This window comes from Notamacropus eugenii, chromosome 3 (assembly GCF_028372415.1).
Source record: "Notamacropus eugenii isolate mMacEug1 chromosome 3, mMacEug1.pri_v2, whole genome shotgun sequence".
NCBI classification, from domain to species: Eukaryota; Metazoa; Chordata; class Mammalia; order Diprotodontia; family Macropodidae; genus Notamacropus; species Notamacropus eugenii.
Genome location: NC_092874.1, coordinates 344,984,195 through 345,006,063, shown reverse-complemented (window position 1 = coordinate 345,006,063; position 21,869 = coordinate 344,984,195). Strand labels below are relative to the sequence as shown.

The following is a 21,869-nucleotide window of genomic DNA, read 5'->3' as shown; positions in this document are numbered from 1 at the left end:
AGTTATGTCTGAAGGTGAAATTTTTGGAATCCTCTAGAATCTAGGGCCATTCCCTCATCTCCCTCCGATGCTTCAAAATGCCTAAATGGCATAACTTCCAGGTATCTGCTGCATCCATCTATTATTCACATATTCCCTCAAAAGCAGAGGGAATGGACCCAGAGCTTAAGTGCACATGTGAGTTACCATTAGTGGCATGATTTTTAAAGAATCAGGAAATATAAATGTGTTACATATGGATTAGACCATAATAAAATGATGATGTGGGTTATGTTAGCCTCTAGTGTCCTGGTATTCATCCTTTTAGGGTTTTCAAGTTCCCGCAGATGCCCACTTATTCCATTGGGCTTGATCTGATAAAGGGCTAGACTCCTTTGCTCCTATGCTTTGAACCTCCTCTTCTCAACTCTATTATCTACTTATCCTATGTCCCATTTTGAGGTCAGTGGATTAATCTGATAAACTAACTTCATAATAAAACTGATAACATGCAGTGTGACATAGTGGATCAGGAGGATCTTGGGATTTTCACATCTCTACCTCCAACACATCACACTCATTGTATGACTTGATTTTTTTTTACGTTTTTGTACCCCAGGCAGCTCTCTATCATTATAATTTACAGAGAAATTATTGATCTCCTTTGGTGAAAGTTCTGTTCTGGGAGCTTCCTATTTCAATAAATCAAGAATGAACTAAAAATAAATCACATTTAGAAGAAGCACAATAGTATTGTGAAGAAAGCACTAGGCCTGGAGTAGAGAAAAAAGGAATCCTAGCTCTGATAATAGCTATAATAACTGAAGTGAGTGGCCTCACCTATCCTGTATTCTTCAGATTCCTCACTTGTGTGATGATGATAATAATATTTAAAGCATCTTTCCTCACAGGGTCATTATGAGGATTAGATGAGACAATGCTTGTAAAATTGCCATGTAAAATATCAGCTATCATTAATCCACCAGGAGTGTCTGCATTTTAATAGGAATTCTAATAATCAAAACATATTCATTTATTCATTCATTTAACAAATGCTTACTAAGCGCTTACTGTGAGTTAATATTTGTAAAATACTTAGCACAGTGTCTGTCACGTAGTAGGTGCTATATAAATATTAGTTTCCTTTTCCTTCCCCCTACTATTTCCACTTTGTTAGTTTCAGTTGACAATAAAAAGATATCACATTGGAGAGAAAATACTTGTACATGTGTAGCCCCAAGTGTGGATGCAGTGGCCAGCTGTCTGTGCTCTCCAATTTCTTGCCTCTCTTTATTAGAGAAGGGGTTGAAAACCTCCAGAATACCCTCTATTTTTCTCTTGAGTTTTCAGAGGGGAATCTTTCTCCTCCAATCCACTTCCTTTACTCTATCTCCTCTCTAGAGACTGGAGAGGAGCTGCCTGGCCTCAAGGCCCACCAGTAAGCCAGATAGGGAGCTAGTCCAGATGACCTACAACCAATAAAAATAAAATGGCAAGCTCAGAGTCTCAGGGGAAGATAGAAATTCCTAGGTTCTGCTCTGTTTCTGCCTTTGAGAATACTCCATAAAAGTTATAGGATAAGGAGGCTTATAAAACATGTACTCAGATGCTCTCTTTGACCAACAAATAAAGGGTGAGTAGGCCTAGCTTACATATTTTAGGGAGACAATCTTTTAGAGGAGAATTAATGCTACACTTCTACTCTATCAAGTAAAATATGATTTTATAATGAACAAAAATAAATTTAAGATAATGTATTTTTTATACTTTTCCTTCAGTTTTGTGACTATGACTATGTGGTCTGCTATTTTTCTTAAAAAAGTACTTTCAAAAGTCTATATTATCTTTAACTGAGATATGCTTTATGTGTATAGATCATTCCTATGAATATTTTATAGAGATAAGAAAGTAGACATGTGAGTTTTGGCCAATGTCATCTTAGCCACATCTCTTCAGTAACAATGCTATCTGAGATTTTTTTCAAATTATTTAATAATTTCCACTCGTTCAGTTATCTAGAAAACTAATCTCTCAATCCTTTTAAGGTTATATTATTTCCAGCATGAATTTCTTCTTTGTGTACTCATCTCTTCTTCACAATCCATTCTATTTACATGCCATTTCCATTGCCTCAGAGACAGATCAGGGACCAAAGACAAACATACTAGTTTCACTATTGTAATTGAGGAATAAAATTGTGTCTAGAAAAATGATTGTATATTTATTCCATTTTAAAAAAATCTGTATGCTATCCCCTTAAATGTGATTGGTAACGATAATGTGTATGTTGCACCAAGTTTTCTACAGAATTGTTTTCTTGGCTGTTTTGTGTGTTAATAGTGCTTGTAACCTTCAAACAATCTTGTCTTTAACATTTTGCAAATGAGTTCTAAGCCTTTGCTGCTCTTGGTTTCCATGTCTGTCCCATTGTTCTGCCTCTTCCAACTCCTTAGCTAAGAACTTTGCCTCATATTTTACTGAAAAAAAATTGAGGCCATTCATGGAGTCTCTTTTCCTCTCCTTTTCATATCACTCAGATGCCTTCTGTCATTATCTTCCTTCAAGTCTGTCTCACATGAAGAAATGGCCCTTCTCCTTGCCAAGGCCTCTACCTTCAAAAGTGATCCCATTCCATTCTATCCATCTCCTCCAAGAAACTGTTCCCTCTATAATCCCTGCCCTCTGACCCACTTTCAACTTTTCCCTGTGTACCAGATGCCACAGATTACATGCTACAGATATGCCCATGTCTCCCCATCCTCAAAAAATTCTCACTTGATCCATCCATCCTTGTTAACTATCATCCTATATCTACCTTTTGTACCTAAACTGATTGAGAAGGTTGTCTAAAATAGGTGCCTCTACTTCCCCTCTTCTTCCTCTCTTCTGAAACTCTATAATCTGGCTTCTGAACTAATCATTTACCCAAAACTGTTCTCTCAAAAGTAACCACTTATCTCTTACTTGCCAAATTCAATCGCCTTTTCTCATCCTTCTGGACTTCACTCACATCACTGATTACTTATTGTCCTTGATATTCTCTAGTTTTTTGGGATACTTTTGTATTAATCTACCTCTCTGACTGTTTCTTTTCAATTACCTCTGCTGAATCTTCTTTCAGATCATTTCTGCTAACCATTGGGTGTACCACAGAGGTCAGTACTGGGCCTCTTTTTTTCTCCCTCTTTACTGCTTCACTTGGTGATTTCACCAGTTCCCATAGATTCAGTTATGTCTATACAAATGATTTTCAAATCTACTTCTCCAGCCCTATTCTCTCTATTGACTTCTAGTTTCATATCTCCAACTGCTTATTGTCATTTTGAACCAGATGCCTTGTAGATAACTTAAGCTGAACATGTCTAAAGCATGCCTAAAATTCTTTCTCTCAAACCTTCCCTCCTTCCAAACTACCCTATTACTTTCAAGGTTACGACCACCCTCCCAGTCTTCTAGGCTTGCAGCCTATGATCATCCTATACTTTTTGTTATCGCTCATCCCAGTATCCAATCTTTTGACAAGGCCTGTCAATTTCACCTTTAAAACATCTCTCAAATATACCCCCTTCTTTCTTTTGATAATACCACCATTCCAGCACATGTTTATGTCTTATCACTCCTGGATTATTGGAATGGTCTACTGGTTAGTCAACCTGTCATACTCCAGTCCTTTTCCCCACTCTAGTTCTCCCACCATTCAAGCACCAAAGTGATTTTCCTAAAGTGCAAGTATCACTCCTCCTACTCAGTAAACTCCAGCAGTTCCTTATCATCTCCAGAATCAAATAAGAAATTCTCTTTTTGGTGTCCAAAGCCTTTTATAGACTATCTTTCCCCTACTCTTTTCCAGTCTTCTTCCATTTTACATCCCCTCCCTCTAGCATGTACTCTTCAATCTGGTGGTAATGGCTTTTTTACTGTTCTACAAAGAAAACACTACTTCATTCAGCTCCAGGAATTTTTACTGGTTTGTCCCACATGCTTGGAATGCTTTCCTTCCTCATTTCTGCCTCTTGCTTTCTCTGGTTTCCTTAAAATCCCATCTTCTACAGGGAGGTTTTCTTAATCTCTTTTAATTCTAGTACCTTCCCTCAGTTGATTATTTCCTATTTATCTTGGATGTAGATTGTTTTATGTTGTCTCCTTTATTAGATTGTGAGCTCCTTGAGGTCAGGGACTATCCCTGACACAAAAGTGTTTCTCTGTATTCTCAATGCTTAACAGATAGTAGGAACTTAATAAATGATTATGCAACTGGATCATCATGGCATAAAGATGACTCTGGATTTGTGAAGGCTATGCCAGATGGTTGTGAGATCTAGTAGTTCTACTATAATAGAAGGCATCCACAATTTAGTCAGATCAAGAGACTTTATGTTACATGTTGTCTGAGAAACACTCTACTTAATTTAAAGGCTTATCTATATTAGCCACTACTAATCAATTCCTTGGCCAAGGCAATCAGTGAAACACAGAAAAATACAAAATGCCTTCAACTTTGTGTGGTCTCTTTCTTCTTTAGTAGTGGTAATAGAAAGAGGAGGGGTGGCAAAGAGTATTGGGAATTTTTGTTTTTAGATTCTCTATAAACATTAAATGACCTGCTGGTACTCTTAAATGTGAGGTTCTTACGTGAGTGGAAAAGGATCTCTTACAAAGACAAAATTCACTTTCACAATTGTAGGTTGTATTACGCTCTTTATTGCTCATCATATAGTAGGTGCTTAATGAGTGCCTATTGATTAATTAATAAAGTTCACTTTTAGATTTAGGCAGGACATCCTATTTATCTTCCAATATTGAAAGGACTATCAAACATTAGAGAAATTAGACTGTATGGTTCTAGATACCAAATCTAGGGCTTAAGGATGAAACCACCATCATTACCACTACCCTTGTTTACAACTCATTTAAGGTTTACAAAGGGTTCTCCCAGAGAGTTAGGAAGGTAAAACAAGTACTGTTATCTCATTACCAGTCATTAGCACTTAGGCAGATTGAGGATAAATGACTTGTCCAAGGATACAATGCTAGTAAATGTATAAAGACTTGAACTAGGAAGTAAACAATTCAGGAGTCAAATTCATGTCTCCTGAATCCAGATTCAGTGTCTTCTCAGTTCTACAGGTAGCCTGGAAGTTTCAAGGAAGCAGGCCTGTGCTCACTATGTGGAAAAGTTTCCTCACCTTAGATTTACCCAAAAAGAACTATGATGAGTAGTTTTGTGGGATGTTGAGTTCTTCATTGCTGGGAGTGGAATAAGTACTTTGTTAAGGAGATCATAGAAAGGACACCTTCATTGGCTAGGAAATGAGACAGATAAGTTAATAAAGTCCCTTCCATTTCTCAAGTTATATACTTTTAAGTTGGGGTGATATGAAAGTCTGAATTCAAAATCAATGAATGCTCAAAAGGATAGGATGTATAGATAGGTAGATGGTAAAGAGAGAATAAAATCATAGATGTAGACCTGGAAGACATCTCAGAGACCATCTAGTCTAACTCTTTTATGTTACGTATGAGGAAACTGAGGCACAGTACAATTAAAAGATTTGACCAAAGTCACAGAAATAGTAAACATCAGAGGTGGCATTTGAACCTAGACCTTTGACTCCAGATCCAGTGTCCTGGAGATGATGGTCTTCATTTTACATTATTGTATTATAGATTTAAAGCTACAAAGACTTTAATGACATCTAGTCCAGCCTCCTTATTACATAGTCGAGGTCCAGTGAAATTAAAGGACTTCTCCAAGGACATAGATGTAGAAAATGGTAGAGTTAGGATTTGGTCCTTAGTCTTTTGACTGTAAATCCAAAGTGCTTCTCTCTACATGTTACACCAAGGCTGGCCTTATGACTTTTCAAAATAGGCAGACTTTTACCTGAAGGGACTTCAGAAAGGTCCTTGCCCTTAAATATCTCACTTAATGTTGTTGTTGGGTTAAACTTTACCATCTCCAAGAGTCATTACAACCTGGATGGTGCCATAACTAGCAATTGTTGTACATGGAACACCAGTCAGAGAACTGGAATAGCATAGAGGACAGCCCACGTATGTCCAATATAATCACACTGGGAAAGAAGGCAACGTGTCCACCTACCAAGTAAGTCCAACTTATATCTACAATTCTTGAATCTCTACCAGGAAGAAGGAGGAGAAAGGTCTCTTTCAGATAGGACATGATGATAAAGAAAAGAGGTCTCCCAAAAGGGTACCATAGTGGTTGTATCCTTTGGCAAATGTGGTTGTATCACATGATATGGATTAGTAAAGCACCACAAGGCATAGAGATAATAGGTCAAGAAGACCATTCTGGGGAGCAAGCACAGTCTTCCAGATGTCAGCACCTTGGGACAAAGTCCTGGTCACCTGAACTTAATTATAACTCAACCTGTGAATAGGATCATAAGATCAGAGATGTATGATTAATTTGTTCCATCCACCCACCCATGTTCCCAGTCATCAGGCTGGGGAAACCATGGGTTTCTCAATGAGGAGGGGAGACAAAAAGAGAAAGTTGCAAGTTTATTTTGCGTGACACAGTTGAAACAAAATATGTAGTTTAAAAATACCCTAGCAAATCTGTCCTCCACTTCCATCTTCCCATGTACTTATATGTGTTTACACAATGAACAAATAATTTTTTTTTATGTAAAGAGATTCAAATCAGATTCTTAAGTTTGAAAATCTCAACAATAGCAGAGGTTGGTCAGGATTCTAGACACTGCTAGAATTTAACATTCATTTCTGGCATTCTCCAATTATTCTACCCAAATGTCACATCTGGAAGGATCATTGTTTGAAATTAAATTATTTTTGGAAATCACTGGATTCCATGTAAAGGAATTTTCCAATCCAGATTGCTTATTGGACAGCAACTAGACTGTCTGTTACTGGTTGGTGTTTTGTTTTGCTCCTTTTAAGAGAGACTTAACAACAGAAAAGACTTTTGTCCATTAATTTGGAAGTGTCGTTCACTTAAAAACATCTATGTGTACCTGAAAATGAGATTTACTGGCATTTAAATGTGTGTAGCAATTACTTTAATCATTTTAACAATTCATCCTGAGAGACAAGCTTCAAAAGGAAAATGCATGTCCAAGTACAATTCCTAAATTAAAAATCCATGTTGCTGAAAGGAACACAGTTTCTAAGATATTCTAAAGTTTCACATTTTTTTCTTTTAAATTTATGAAAATCAGAGTTACTCAGTTGATTCATTCCCTAGCAGGATATTGGTTGGCGGTGGGAAAGTGGAGGGAAGGGTCAGGGAATGGTTTTGATTAAACTTTTTCTCAACCTTCCTTTTGGCCCCAGTAACCTTTCCTCACAGAGACTGAGCCTGCAGACATTTCTTATTGTTTGGTATTGGTCTATGAATGTCAGTGGTTCAGACTGCTCTAGGTCATGGTGCTGCCTTCTTCAGGATCATATACAGGCATAAAAGTTCATAGAACAATAAATGAGGCAGGACAGGTGGACTAAAAGTACTAGGGCAGACATTCCAAAGACTGTCTGACTGCTAAGAGGTTTCTATTCCTACTTAGATATGTCACTATGCCAGAATATGAGAAAAGACAGGAAATCTTAATTTTTGAGATAATAATTGTATCATCCTTTAAAGGTGGTAGGTTATGAACAGTCATAGGCATATATAAAGCATTTAATTGGGTGTTGCCAAGAGTTCCAGCTCTATACTTGCCTATAGGAGCAGTTGACAGTAATTTTTAAGAAGAGTAAAGATTGTGAGGCCATGAATTAAATTTGAGGGCAATGGAAAAGCAGAAAGAACAATGGTCTTGGTGTCTGAGAATGTGAGTTTGAATAATGGTTCTACCAATATTTACTTTATGATATCACCTCAGCTCTCAAAACTTCAGTTTTCTCTTCTGCAAATGGAGATAATTTTATTTGTACTATCTACCTCATGAAGTATTTTGAAGAAAGTGTTGTATAAGTCTTCAAGTGCATTATAAACATACCCAGTGTGCCAGCCCTTTATGTCAGAGCAAAGCTGGTTAAATCTCATTTTCATGGTTTTAGGATACCCCAAGGATACTGTTTCTCTCCAAGTTCATGTAAAGAGGTGGCATCAAGGTCTAGTGGGTCTTTGTCACAGCCACCAGTGGGCTACTGTACAAAAGATCACCCCTTTCCCCTTCAGGCATCAATGATGCACTGACTGAAAATCCGGAGTGGAATCACGGAATGTCAAGGAGCCCTCTGGACTTCTTAAACTCAAAATCTTGTAAACTATATTATCTTCATTGGCCACAAAGCACCCTGAGAGCACTAAGGCAAAGAAATGGTAGCTGAAGCTGATAGACCCTTTTGTATGCCTCAAAAGCCAATCAAAATGATTCTTCTTCAATATGTGACTAGTCCTCTTGAAGTATTTGCAGAAATATCTTCATATACTCCACAGTCTGTCTCTCCAAGTCATCTCTCTTGTATGCATTAGAGTTTTCCTAGAAATAGGCTTTCCAGGTTCTTGAGGTAAAGAGTTCTTATTCCAAGTGTTCTGCTGTAATGTTAAGTATGTTAATGAGAGTTAAAGATCTTCCCCACCCATTAATAGGCCTGTCCATTAAAGGAAGCTTGATTATGGGATAATTGTTTTGTAGGACAGCCCACACCTTTTGTTAATTTCTAATGAGGCACTGGTTTTCAAGAGTTGTGATGCTCTCTGGCTCTGAAAAGTGTATAAATACTCTGAGGGGAGGGTTTTTTTGGGGGCTTACTCATTAGAAGTGTTTGTTTGACCAGAGGAGACTCTGGGTAGCTGCTAAAGATTTCCCTCCCTTTGAAAACATTGATGTTGGTACTTCTTTCTCTGGTAATTATATGTGTATGTAATGGGCAGACAGTTGGATCTGTCTGTTGATCTGTGATGTATGTATTGCTTATGGTCAGACAGCTGGAAGCCCTGTCTGTTGGTTTTTATTTCTCTGCTTGTATTTTCTCTGAAGTGCAGGGTGCTGACTTTTTCCCTGGAACTAAGTGAATGATATATGTATTTGATTAAAATGATTTCTGACCCCTCCAAAGTTGTTTTCCTTTTATAAAAGCAGATCTAAGAACCTATACAACAGGCCCTCCTGTATATGCCTGGGTCTTTGCAATTATAACTGCACAAGCATCAGACTTCCATTACATTAGACATAGACATAACATTAGACCCCCATTACACAGATAAATTCTTTTTTGTGCAGTCTTGTCAAATAACTCTTTGCTAAATGAATGGTTAATCTATATTAAAGACTTCTTAGATTTCATGTCTAGGAATACACACTCAAATATGTTTAGCAGGTGGATATCTAGATGTTCTCTCTTGAGAAAACTGCTTAAGAGCAGTTATCACCTAGTTGCTTAAAATGATTCTGGTACTGTCTGCCCTGAACCCAGGAAAATGAACTCAAGGATCTCTAGACATCGTTTATAGCTTCTAATTGCTTCTGCTAACATGGCTCGCACATTGATTTATTCAACAATCATTTATTAAACAACTGTTATATATAAGGCACTGTGCTTTGGGCCGGAGATACAAATATGAAAAACAGCAGTTAGAGAGTTATTCTCTCTCTCTCTCTCTCTCTCTCTCTCTCTCTCTCTCTCTCTCTCTCTCTCTCTCTCTCTCTCTCTCTCTCTCTCTTTCTCTCTCTCTCTCTCCCTCCCTCCCGCCCTCTATCTTTCTCTCTCTGCATGGGGATGAGACAAGTGCACAATTAACTAAAATCCATGTCCCCATATGAATTTAAATGCCTGAGATTTGAGGAGGAAGGAATCATTTCTAGTTAAGGAAATCAGGGAGATACTTTCTGGAAAAAAAAAAAAACCCAACAACAACTGGCATTTACACTGAATCTTAAAAGAAAGGAAGCATTTCTATGGGTAGAGCTAAGGGGAAGTCCATTCTAGATATGAAAATCCTCCACTAGTGCATCAAGCAGGGAAAGGGAAGGGAATAGTGAGTAATCCAGTTTGGCCGTAGCATTCAGTGGGTGAAGAGATTTCCTGTACTCACCTTTATCTCATATCTTTCCATCTTTTCCACATGTATGATAACACCTGTCAAATGCTTTGATAAAATCTAGGCAAGCTTTATCTGCAAGTTTCTTTTGATCTAGACAAATTTATTTGTAAATTTCATAAAAAGAAAGTCTTTGATGAAGATTATAGTTGCAAGATACCAATAGGAAAGGGTTAAAAAAAAGCTCTGTAAAAGAAAGTTACACTAGGAGAAAAACACCAGATGGCAGCACCATATGCTAAAAATATGTCTGACAAGGTTTTAAAATCAAATGCATTACATCTTTCAAAATCAATCACAAAGTTGTATTCCCAGTGTCTAATATAAAAATATAAAACAGATATTTTTGTTAAAGGATTTTATAAAGAATGTTTCATATTATATCATATCATACAGGCAATATAGTTACCGAAGTAGCATACAATTATTAAAATTTAATTAAGCAAAGGCATTCTAGTTAAATAATATTTACTATCTATCTTTGCTCCAAATGGTCTAAAAGAGTGTAAAGCCAGTAGAATTAAAAATGACAAAGACTTTGCCAAATATTAAATTGCCAGCACTAAAAAATGGATTTCCATCTGGATCATCTACATAAGAATTTGATAGATAATTCCAAGGGTGAAAGAGAAAGAAATTATTTAAAGTATCTGAGGAAGTTTTTTTTTAATTTTGTTTTTAAAAATATTTTTGTTGCTCTAAAATATATATTAGAGGTAGTATTTTAATAGGTAGAACATTTAAAATTAAGAAGATGATCTGGCTTCAATATCAACCTCCTCCTATGTCTTCTATTCATTTTTGGGGAGGGGGACAGATAAAACTAACTTCAAAGATTAGTTTTTAGGTAGTAAGAAGGTATTGACTTGGGGGCTTCTCTTCTCCTTCCACCACAAATAAAAATCAACAGTATTTCTAGAAGAGATATTTCAGATCTATTTTACAAATGAAGAAACTTAAAGTCTGGTGTGACTTACTCCAACCCAATATACGGATTCATGGCCAAAATCAGACTGCAATATGTCTCCTAAAGTTTTCAAGGAGTCCTTTTGACTTAGGTAAAGGTAACAGAAGCTTCTGTACTACCAAGGAAGCTAAAAGAATTACATGAATCAATGGAAATGAATTGATGCAGTAGTAAGGGAATATATTTTTTCAGGGGAGCAGTCATCGTCACCCATTCAGATATGATTCACTTTAAAGGAATGATTGGATCAGAATTCTGGAAAATATTTTCCTCAGTATGATTTATTATGGTATGAGGATGCCTGGCAAATCTGACATTTTATTATTAGGTTTCAGTTTGGTTACAAATTGAGGGATCTGGTGTAAGGAGGAGGGGTTCCACTCCCCTATTTACCCCCTCACCAACACAGTTCAATTAATAGAAACACAGAAAAGCTAGTGCACCCCAGTTCAATCAGTTAATCCCAGGATACTATCATAAAGTAGCAGGTATTAAGGAATTTTCCTATAGCCCCATAACATAGGACTAGATTTTGGTGTATAAACAAGATCTATCTAAGCCAACGCCTTTATCAAGTGCAAAATTTTTTCTCTGGAGGTCACAAAAGTAATGTGATTGACTGAGACAATCTGTTAAACCCTTAGGCCTATGTATAAAAACAGCAAGTTATTCTAGCAGTTCAACCAGTTCAGTGATAGGAGATTCCAGGCTCAAGTACACTTTATTGAGTCAGATCCTTATACCTGTCCCAGGGTCCAGCAAGGTGGCAGAGAGACATGGAGAGTGAGCGAGCCCATAAGTGTTTCCCACTTCCCCATCCAACACTGACCATGCAATTGAAGAGTCTAAAACAGTAGGCGATAACACATCCATCTGGAAACAGAGAGACACCCTGAGGACAGATGCTGAGAGTCATCTGAAAAGGGAGGCAGCTTTAGGACATTTTATCCATTATGGGGTGAGACAGTTATGCAGGCAATTATATGAAGATAATGCTATCTATGGATCCAAGAAAAGAGCAGTTCCTGGTAACCAGTTCAGTCTAGCAGCTGGGCAGCGTCTCTAGTACAAACATGGAGACCAAGAGTAAGTTGCAAAAGCACTCATACAGAAAGGACTTTCAGCACCAGGAATTTTGAATTTCTTTTTGGTACATATGAGCTGACTTTTCCCAAGGACACTTTACATAGTCATAGGAAAGTGTTTTCCAGACTTTGGAAGAAACAGTTTTGTACCAATTGTTCTTACCATCTCATCAAAGCAAATGGCTTTGCTAAATGCTTATACCCTGATGGCTGATTGTAAATAGGAAATGCATAGGTGAGGGCTTGGGAATTATGATAAGAGGGAAGTCTCACAGAATTATCCTAAGTCAGCAGTTGACCCTCTGGAGACCCCAAAATATTTGTGCAAGTTGAAGAAATATTTCAGAGGAGCCTTGTTCAGGAAATATGAATTTGGATATGAGTGTCATAACAAATTGGCATTGGTCTTAGGTGGGCTGGAGCACTTATCTTCTTTCTGAGTAATCACCATTAAGTCTTCTCCCTCTCTGTGTAAGGGCCCCCCTGCTCTCCACAAGACAGCCTGAGTTTAATCCTATGAAATTCCTATACAAAATTTAGGGATGAGTTCCTCTCTCTCCCTTCTTTTCCCACTGCAGCAACTGAAAAGAACTCTTGGAGAGATTCTCATCTAGGACTCTTGTTCTGATGTACTAAAATTTGCAGAGATACAAAGAAGAAAAAAATCATCTATATTCTTCTATTTTGTTTTAGACTGTAATTAGACAGTCAATTTTTCAATGTATTTCTTTTACAAGTAAAACCAATTCCTTTAAGATAACTTTTGTTTGTTTTAATGTTTATGTACTGATATCTATTATATTATTGTACCCATTATAAGCATTGCAGCTAATATGAGCGATAGAGATTTTGTGTCCTTGGTACTGTGCCTATCATATCGACCAGGTTATGATAGGTCATTAATATTCATTTTTTCCTTTACTTTTAAGCATTTCTAGACTGTATTGTTAATCTACACAGCTTATCTTTTGTCACTGAGAGAAATGATTACTTCTATCTTATATTAATAGCCAATTATTAAAATTGAGGAGACCCGTTTTTTTTTCACTGTCCAATTTCTCAAGGACAGGGCTTATGGAAGTTAAGATTAACATCCTCCTCATTCTGGATATTGCTACTACACCAACTAGCTCAGGCTTGAGTAGGGGATAAAGATTGTTTAGAGTGCCCAAGGTTGGGGTAGTTTGGGTATAGGAATAGTCTCTCTGGCCAAGAGTGACATAATACCACTCTTAGCCTCTTAATGGTGTGAGCTCACTTAACTTTGTAATATTCCTTCTCTCATCAACTTTTAATCAATCAGGGTTGATTGTCACCCACCGGTACCCCACTTCCAAGGGCATATAAACCATGAGTCCATCATCATGATGGTCTTTGGCATTTGAGAGTATCACTGACCTTTATTAAAAATGCTGGCATTATTAATAAAATAATTAAATCATCCAGAAATTAAATCTCAAACTTTTAAAATGTCATATCATTATAGACTATTAGGAATAAAGTATGCTTTATGAACTATAAATGCTCAATAATCAGCCTTTGAGGACCCCCATACCTGTTTGGAAATGTTTTGAGTTTGCTTTCTTTTCCTTCAGTTTAGTCTACTTGTCCTAGTGAGGGGTGAATTTGGACCCTTATAAGTTTCAGGAATTTCTGGAGAAATTTTGCATGATGTATGGTACAGGAACTCTGAGATAATTTCTGTCTGAAACTTCCAATGATTGACTTACACATGAAGAAATCCTTAGAAATTTTGGTGTGCTTTATGTATGATGGGACACTTGGAAATGTTTTGTCTAGACCTCCAGTTGGATTCCTCATGTGCTTCAGGGATCTCTAGAGAAATTTTGGATGCCTTACGTTGGGAGTCAGATGAATTTCACAGGATTAAATCCAGGTTACTTATGTGTGTGGGTCCTGAGCAGAGGGGTCCTTAGAGAGGAAGAGGACTTGGGAGTGATTACTCAGATAGAGGACAAGTGCTACAGCCCCCTCCTCCTAGATCCTATACCAGTTTGCTATGGCATTTAGTACCTGAGTAAATCCAGAGAGGGACCTCAGTGGGAGAGAGAAAGGATAAATGTACCAGGCCCAGTGCTGTTGCCCAAACACCAACAAAGTGGTTTTATTCCTCATCTGAAGAATGAGAGGTTGGCATTTGTTGGACCCCAGGTCTTTACTTCCTATGGAGAGGGCCCAACATGTTTTGGGACCTCTTTAGGGAGTGAAATTTTTCCTCTGATGAGACATTTGACTTCCTTTCCTCTTTTCTTTTCTCTATTATCTTTGGGTTGGAGAAGACTTTTGCAACCACTAAGACAAGTGGAGAATTTTATAAAATAGCATTTGTTTGTAAAATTGTATCTCCATATATTTAGAAGTATGGCAAAATCATAATTTCTATGTTTATTTGTGATCCATGCCACATATACATTTCAGACACTCTTTGGCATAAAGTACTGCGGAAGGACAATGTCTGAATGTCCCCAAGTTACTAATAAATGGAGAATGATTTCCCCAAGTCCAGAATGTATGAACATATACTTTGTCAAAGCATTCTGGTTGATTTGTTCAGAACATCATATGTTTACTGAGGGAGAGTGTAAATTAGAGGGGTATTTCAACCCTACTTCAGTTAATGAAATCCCAGACACTTCAAATGAATGCATGAATTTATTAATTAACTAATTGATCAATTGCAGATTTTCTAATCACAAAAGTAGTATGTCTTAGGGAATTTTCCTACAGTCTTATAGTAATACAATAACACAAATTTTTAGTATGGAAACAAAATTTTCCATGCCTTAATTCCTATTTCAGGTGCAAACTTCCCTCTAATAGGGAAAAGAAAGAAAGCAATTTGATTGCTTGAGAGAATCATTCATCCCTTTTGGCCCATGTTTAAAAATGGGAAGTGAATTTAAGAGTTTAACCAATCTAGCTGTAGAAGGTTCTAGGATTAGAAGTGATTTATGGAGTCAGATCCTTACTTTTACCTATTCAAGAAAGCAACAAGAAGGGAGGGAAAGTGACAATGTCACTAGTCTCATTGACTATGTTACCAGAGAAACTGAGCCAGTAAGAGACAATGCATTCATCTGGGAGCAGAGAACATACAGAGGACAGATAGAGGACAGAAAGAGAGGGAGAAGACAGCTTCAGGGAATGTGACCTCTTTTAACAGAGAAAAGTATTGACTAGAGATTAAAGAAAGTTACAAATTTGGGGAGCCATTCCAAACTAGTAGCTAAGCAACCTGTCTGGCCTTGATGTCACACCCAAAAGAATCTATATATGGATTCTAGAAAGGGAGAAAGAACTCCCTATACTAGGAGTTGTGACAACTTGGACGTGATATTCCTTACACATGTGCCTCATTTCCATCATATTCTAAATTTGAACTGACTGTTCCCATCAACCTCATGCATAAATTTTGGAGAATGTGACTGAAGCTTTTGTAAGTGTATACTTGTGTGTAGTGGTGTAGGAGGGGATGGATTTTGAAAGGTGTAATTATTGCTTTTATAATGCTGGCTTAGTAAATGACTTTGCTAAAAGCTGTCTCCTGGTTGTTTATTAAGGGGATCCACACCAGTGAGGGCTCTTGAACTATATAGTGTTAAAGTATAGCACTTCAGTGTTAGCTCTAGATACCAAGAGTTATTATCATCACTGAACTGACCCAAACTATGAATTGTTTCAGATGGTGTGCTATACTGGAATGATATTGAGAAATTAAAGAGTATTAAAAGAAAGGATAACTGATGGTCTCACTGTTAAGAAGAAAGAAAAGAAGTCTGGGCAGAGGCTTTAAGAGTTAGTGTAACAGAGTGATTAAAAAAACGAAGAAGATTCAGTAGACTGCACCAGAGAGTAAGTGAAAGGAAAAAAGGCTTCTTGCTGAAGAATTTTATTGGAATGGGAAATAGTATAACTAAAGGAAAGATTTTATGTCCAATTTCTTTAGAAGTAATTCTTCCTTTCAGAAAACCAAGAATTCTCTCCTTCCTAACTGAAGATTTTTTTAAATCTTACAGCTAAAGGTATTTTAATGGCAATTTAAGGTTAATGGTAAATTAAAGATCTTCTCCACACATTAAGTGGTCTCAATACCTTTTGTTAATTTCACTGAGACACTGGGTCAGAGGGTCCTGCCCTCTGGTCTGAAAAGTGTATAAATACTCTGAGGTGAGGTTTTAGTTTGGGGGTTAGTTTTTGAACTACAGTTTGTATGCCAGATGAGAATCTGGGAAGCCGTGAAGGAACACCCCAGCTTTGAAAACCCAGATGTGGGTGCTTCCCTCTCTGGTAACTATGTATGTATGTAATGGTCAGACAGATGGATCTGTCTGTTGATCTGTGATGTATATATTGTTTATGGTCAGACAGTTGGAAAACCTTTATTTCTCTGTTTGTATTTTCTCTGAAGTTCAGGGTGCTGACTTTTTCCCCCTGAACTAAGTGAATGATATGTATGCTTGAATAAAGTAGATTGTTGACCTCTCAAAAGTTGCTTTCCTTTTAGAAAAGCAGACCTAAGAACCTGTACAGCCTCCTATGTATACTAGGGCCCTTGCTTTTACAAGCATCCATCTTGGATGGCCTTTCTATAATCTCTCTGAAAGTAGAAGTGGTCCCAGGAACAGCAAGCACATGCCTGAAAGCAGTGGGTGACAGTTTCCTGTTGACATACTTACTCCAGGCTGGCTGTTGTGAGATGTGAGCCCTGACATATACAAGTTATAGCATCTTCTGAAGAGTTCTAGCTTGGTTCTCGAGACTCCCCTTAGCTTAGCGGAGGCATGTGTACCACCAGCGGGTCTATTTTAGAGATTTTTTGCCTTCAACCCAAATCAACAGTGTATTATAAGACATACACCCAAAGCACTTTGTTTTAACAGTTATGACTGCATAGAAGAACATAATGTGCTTTGCCTATTGGCTCCATTTTGGGGATCATAGCAGCAAATACAAAAATCCTGACCAAAGTATTCCATATCCATGATCTACTGCAATAAGCACATTTGAAATAAATGGATCCAATTAAGAAACGAAATTTTAAGTCAGAATACAAAGGAATCTGATTTGTCGTACAAATACACATACATTCAATTAATGAAAAAAACATTCCAAAAGTGTCTCGTATGTACACTCTATTAGGTGCTTGGGGATACAAGTTTAAAGAATGAAATAATCCTTTTTCACAAGGAACTTACACTCTAAGTCTCTCTCTTTCTCTTTTTCTTTCTCTCTGCCTTTCTCTTCCCTGCCTCTTCCCACATCGTCTGTCTGTTGGTCTGTCTCTCCCTTTCACTCCTTTCTGTCTCTGTCTCTCTCAATGAATTCAGATTACATAACATTTTGGATGAACACAGAAATTTTTAAAGTCAGGGGAAAAAAGAACCAAACTTTTGAAACTAGTATAGAGTCTTTGTGTGCCCCATTTAAATTTGGGATTTTCATTTTACAAGAAAAATAACAATAATCACAGTATAGTTAATATTTGTATACTACCTTATATGAAGCAGGCACTGCACTAATTATTATCCCACTTGATCCTCACACCAACCTTGAAAAATAGGTGTTATCCTTATTTTATAGATGAAGAGATTGAGGTAAACAGATGGGAAGTGACTTGCCCATGGTCACAGAACTAGTGTCTGAGACTGGATTTATACTCAGTTCCTCTAGATGCCTGGCCCAACACTCTATCCATTGCACCACTTCGTTGTCCCTTGAGTTCTTTCATAAACATTCACCGCAAAGTTACACAATATTGTAACTTTTTATGGTGTTTCAATTTAATCCTTTGAGGATATGAAAAATTCATATATATGTAGCTTTAATTATTAAATATGAAAAAATGGAAGAAAAGGAATACATTTGTCCCCCCAAAACTAAGAAATTAGTAAAGGAGAACAGAAACTATGTAAATGAGAAAATCATAAACCATTCCTATTTTGTCCTGAAAACTGCAGGATTCCCCAATCAGCCAAACCAGCCCAATTTGTTTGGTAAATCAGCATTTCAGAAAGCAAGCCCAGGAAGGTCAGCATGTATTGGCTCGCTATCACATCGAAGGATGGCAGGGCTAGTCAACTAGAAAGCTTATACTTAAAAAGTATAGCAATTCTTCACTTACAAAAGATATGAAAACAATATAATAACAACTGGGCATGGTCCAGGAAAGCACTAGACCCATAACTATTCCTGGAGCATGGGGTTCAGCAGAAGTGGGGGACATTGGCTGTCTCTTGTAACAATAAATAGCACTTAGCCAGCACATAGAAATGCTTATTTATTAGCCTGGCAACTAGGTGGTGGCACACTGGATAGAGGACTAGGCCTAGAATCAGAAACCTTGAGTCCAAATCCGACCTCAGACTCTTAGTAGTTATGTGACTTTGAGCAAGTCACTTAACTCAGTTTCTTCTGTAAAAGGGGGATCCAGTACCAATGTGAGGTTCAAATTTATAAAGCACTTAGCACAAAGTATCAGGTACATAATAGGACTATATAAATATTCATTCATTTCCCTTTCTTTTCTTTCCTGAAGATGGGATAACAACTATTTTGGAGCATATCCTTCATTTGATTAACTATTCATTGACTAATTTTTTTTTTAAGAAAAAGAGGTCTCAGTTGCAGGTCTGAGAGTTACCAAAAGTACTCTAGTGTGTACTGCTTTAGTCATTTGGGATTTTTGACACAGATTCTATTTTAGTCGAATAAACTCAACATAACTCAGTATTGCCAACAGCAAATTCCTAATGCAGATGACTGAAATAAACCACAGTGAATCCTGGCTATTGAAAAGGGAGTTATAACTTTGTAACAGACACAGCATTAATGACTCATTTGCAAATAACAGCCTCTCCCAGAGATAAAGTATAATAGGGAAACAAGGAATGGGGTGTCCATCTTTCTTTTTCTTCCCCTTGGACTACAGAGATTCAGAGAATTGAGAAAACAGTAAAGCAACTTAAGATTTTTTTTTATGAAGGTTATGTCTCCCTGAAGATTCACCAAGGGTTTTCCAAGAGAGAAATTAGACACTTAAAGAAGTATTCTAGGAGAAAAGTTTCTTTTAGAGTCATGGAAAATATCGCCAGGCCCCTTTAGTATGCCTTTTGTGCAAGGGATTACCTTGTCAGATCGGGAGGATCCTGCCTTGCTCTTCTGTTGCTGAAGTTTGACTGCCTCCCTCCCACTGCTTCTACTTCCAAAGGTGCTGGAATCAGAGGCTTGAACTTGGCAAATTTTTTGGTGTACTTGAAGACGATCTGGTTTAAAGCTCTTGTTACACTTGGAGCAAACCATTAGCTGACCCTCCTGACTGTCATTAGAAGTTTGTGTCATCTCAGGCTCAGCTGGCTTGGCTGAATATTGCTTTGGCTTCTGAGGGGCTACCTGGCGAAGCTCACTGGGGAGTCGCTCATTTTCTGCTTTCCATTTCTCCAGGCACTTTAACTCATGGGCAGAAAGGGCCTGGCTGAAAAACTCTTTGCCACAGATGTAACAGAGGAGAGTTTTTGGTGGGCACATGAATCCACCAAGGGTTTGCTTCTTGCCAGGGGGATTCTCAGAGAAATTAACTTTTGGCTTGCACCTTCGTTGGTGAGCAACAAGAAGGTCAGGCAAGAAAGTTCGACCACAGTGTTGGCAAGGCACCAGTTGAGTCAGAAGACTCTCACAGGAAACATTGTTGATAGACTGCAAATTATAAGAACTAGTGCCACTGAGAGATCTAGGTCTTTGGGGCTCTGGTCTTCTGAGATTTCTGGGTAACTTGTCGTTTTCAATATGCCACTTCTTCAGACACTGGGGTTCATGAATAGAAATCGACTGAGAACCAAATTCTTTTCCACAAATGTAGCACAGTCTAAAAGGTGGTCTTCGCGGTGGGATTATAGGGAGGTGAGCCAGACCATCAGACATGTTTCCCCTATTGGATCGTTTCACTAGGATGACAGTACTTGGTCTCTTTATCTGAGTAGTTTTTTTGATGATTTTAGAAGGACTAAGCTTTGTTGTTCCTGATGAATTTCTACGAAGGTTGGAGTCACTAGAAAGGATTACTTGGTTGGGCCTCGCTGAGCTATTTGTAGTGTGATGTAAGCCACTGGTATTCTTTTTTACCTTTGATTTTTCCATTCAGGATGATCTCTCTTCCCATAAAGTAGAGTTTAAGATGGGTTTCTTATTAGTATGATGCTTTCTGTCCTGAAGTTCCATGTTGTTGCAAGTACCTTGGTCCCAAAGATCTAGTATCCAAAGTTTCATTGCAAGGCAGTTATCTAGATTGTTGCAAAGCCTCCATCAAACTCTCAGAAGTCTCTGAGACCTGAAAGAAAATGTAAACCAAATGATTATAATTATATAGCAAAAGTAACAAACCCTCAGCCCTAGGGCAATATGTGGCTTTTCAAAGCTTTGAGAACTAAACTCTACTCTCCCCCCCAACCCCACCCCCCACCAAATAAAACATTGGAGCAACATTTCCTCCATCTAGGTAATGATAGCTCTTCCCTAAAAGTAAAAATGAAATCATTCTCAGGATTTACTTGGTCCAGAGAATTGACTTCAACTCATTGTCATAATTTCCTGGATTCCTAAGAATAAAAGACCAGTGCATGAGAATATGGGGGCTCTTCAGGTCAGACATGCCCCACTGACTTGGTAGTGCAAATTCTTAGGTTAGGAAACTGTACCCACCAGAAATATCATATATCTGATGACTTTTGTTTCCATAATATTGCTAAGCAAACTACTTTTTGTTAAAAGCTGTATGATCTACATCCTCCTGGATCATTGCATTGTTGTGGTGGAGCGGCTTACATAGCTCAAAGACAGGTCACAGAAGAGAATTCAGACAAAAGGTGATCCATTGGAGAAAGAAATGGCAAATGATTGCAGTATTTTGCCAATAAAATGCCCAAGATAATACTAAAATGATAAAAGATGTGACATCAGAAGTTGAACCCCTCAGGTTGGAAGGTGGCCAACACAAAAGCAGAGGACAATGACAAGCTGCTTCAGAAAGAATGAGGAGTCTGGGTCAAAGCTGAACAGTATAGGTGTATCTGGTGATAAAAGGAAGGTCCAGTACCATAAAGACCAATATGACGCAGGAACCTGGAATGTAAGACCTATGAAACAAGGTAAGTTGGATGTAGTCAAATAGGAGATGGAAAGATTCAACTACAACATCTTGGGCATAAGCAAACTTAAATGGATTGGAAAGGTAAATTCATCATTATTTATATTGTTATAGGCAAGAATCCCTTAGATGAAATAAGAGTAGCCCTCATAATCAATAAGAGGGTAAGAAATACAGTCCTGGGGTATAATTTCAAAAATAACAGAATGATCTTTTTGAATCCAAGGAAAACTGCTGATACTGAGGAATCCAAAGTTGTTTAATTCTATGAAGATGTACAATATTTTCTAGATATAAAACAACAACAAAAAGATATCACATTCAGCGTAGAGGTTGGAGTGCTGAAGTAGGAAGTCAAAAGATAATTGGGATAACAGGTAATTTTGGCCTTGGAATACAAAAATGAACTAGGAAGAGACTAATAGGGTTTCATCGAGATAACTGGCTAGTCATAGCAAACATTATTTTTTCAGCAACCCAAAAGGCAACTCTACACATGGACATCACCAAATTGTCAATATCAAAATCAAATTGATTATATACTTTGCAACCAAAGGTGGAGAAGGTCTCTCTATACAGTCAGTTAAAATAAGACTTGAATCAGATCATGAGCTTCTTATTCAATATTTAAAGACTTAAATCAAT

At 37.6% G+C, this 21,869-nt stretch overlaps 1 protein-coding gene across 7 annotated transcripts in view; it reads right to left on the bottom strand.

Annotated features, from left to right (window-relative positions):
- The window catches only part of LOC140496850 (zinc finger protein 474-like), a 100,527-nt gene that overhangs the window by 28,915 nt on the left and 49,743 nt on the right, over positions 1-21,869 (bottom strand). For all 7 annotated transcript variants that reach the window (XM_072597152.1, XM_072597153.1, XM_072597154.1 and 4 more), the window contains one exon: positions 19,211-20,408. In XM_072597152.1, coding sequence (XP_072453253.1) covers positions 19,211-20,218 — 1,008 coding nt within the window. In that variant the 5' untranslated portion in view covers positions 20,219-20,408. The remainder of the gene's footprint in view (positions 1-19,210; positions 20,409-21,869) is intronic.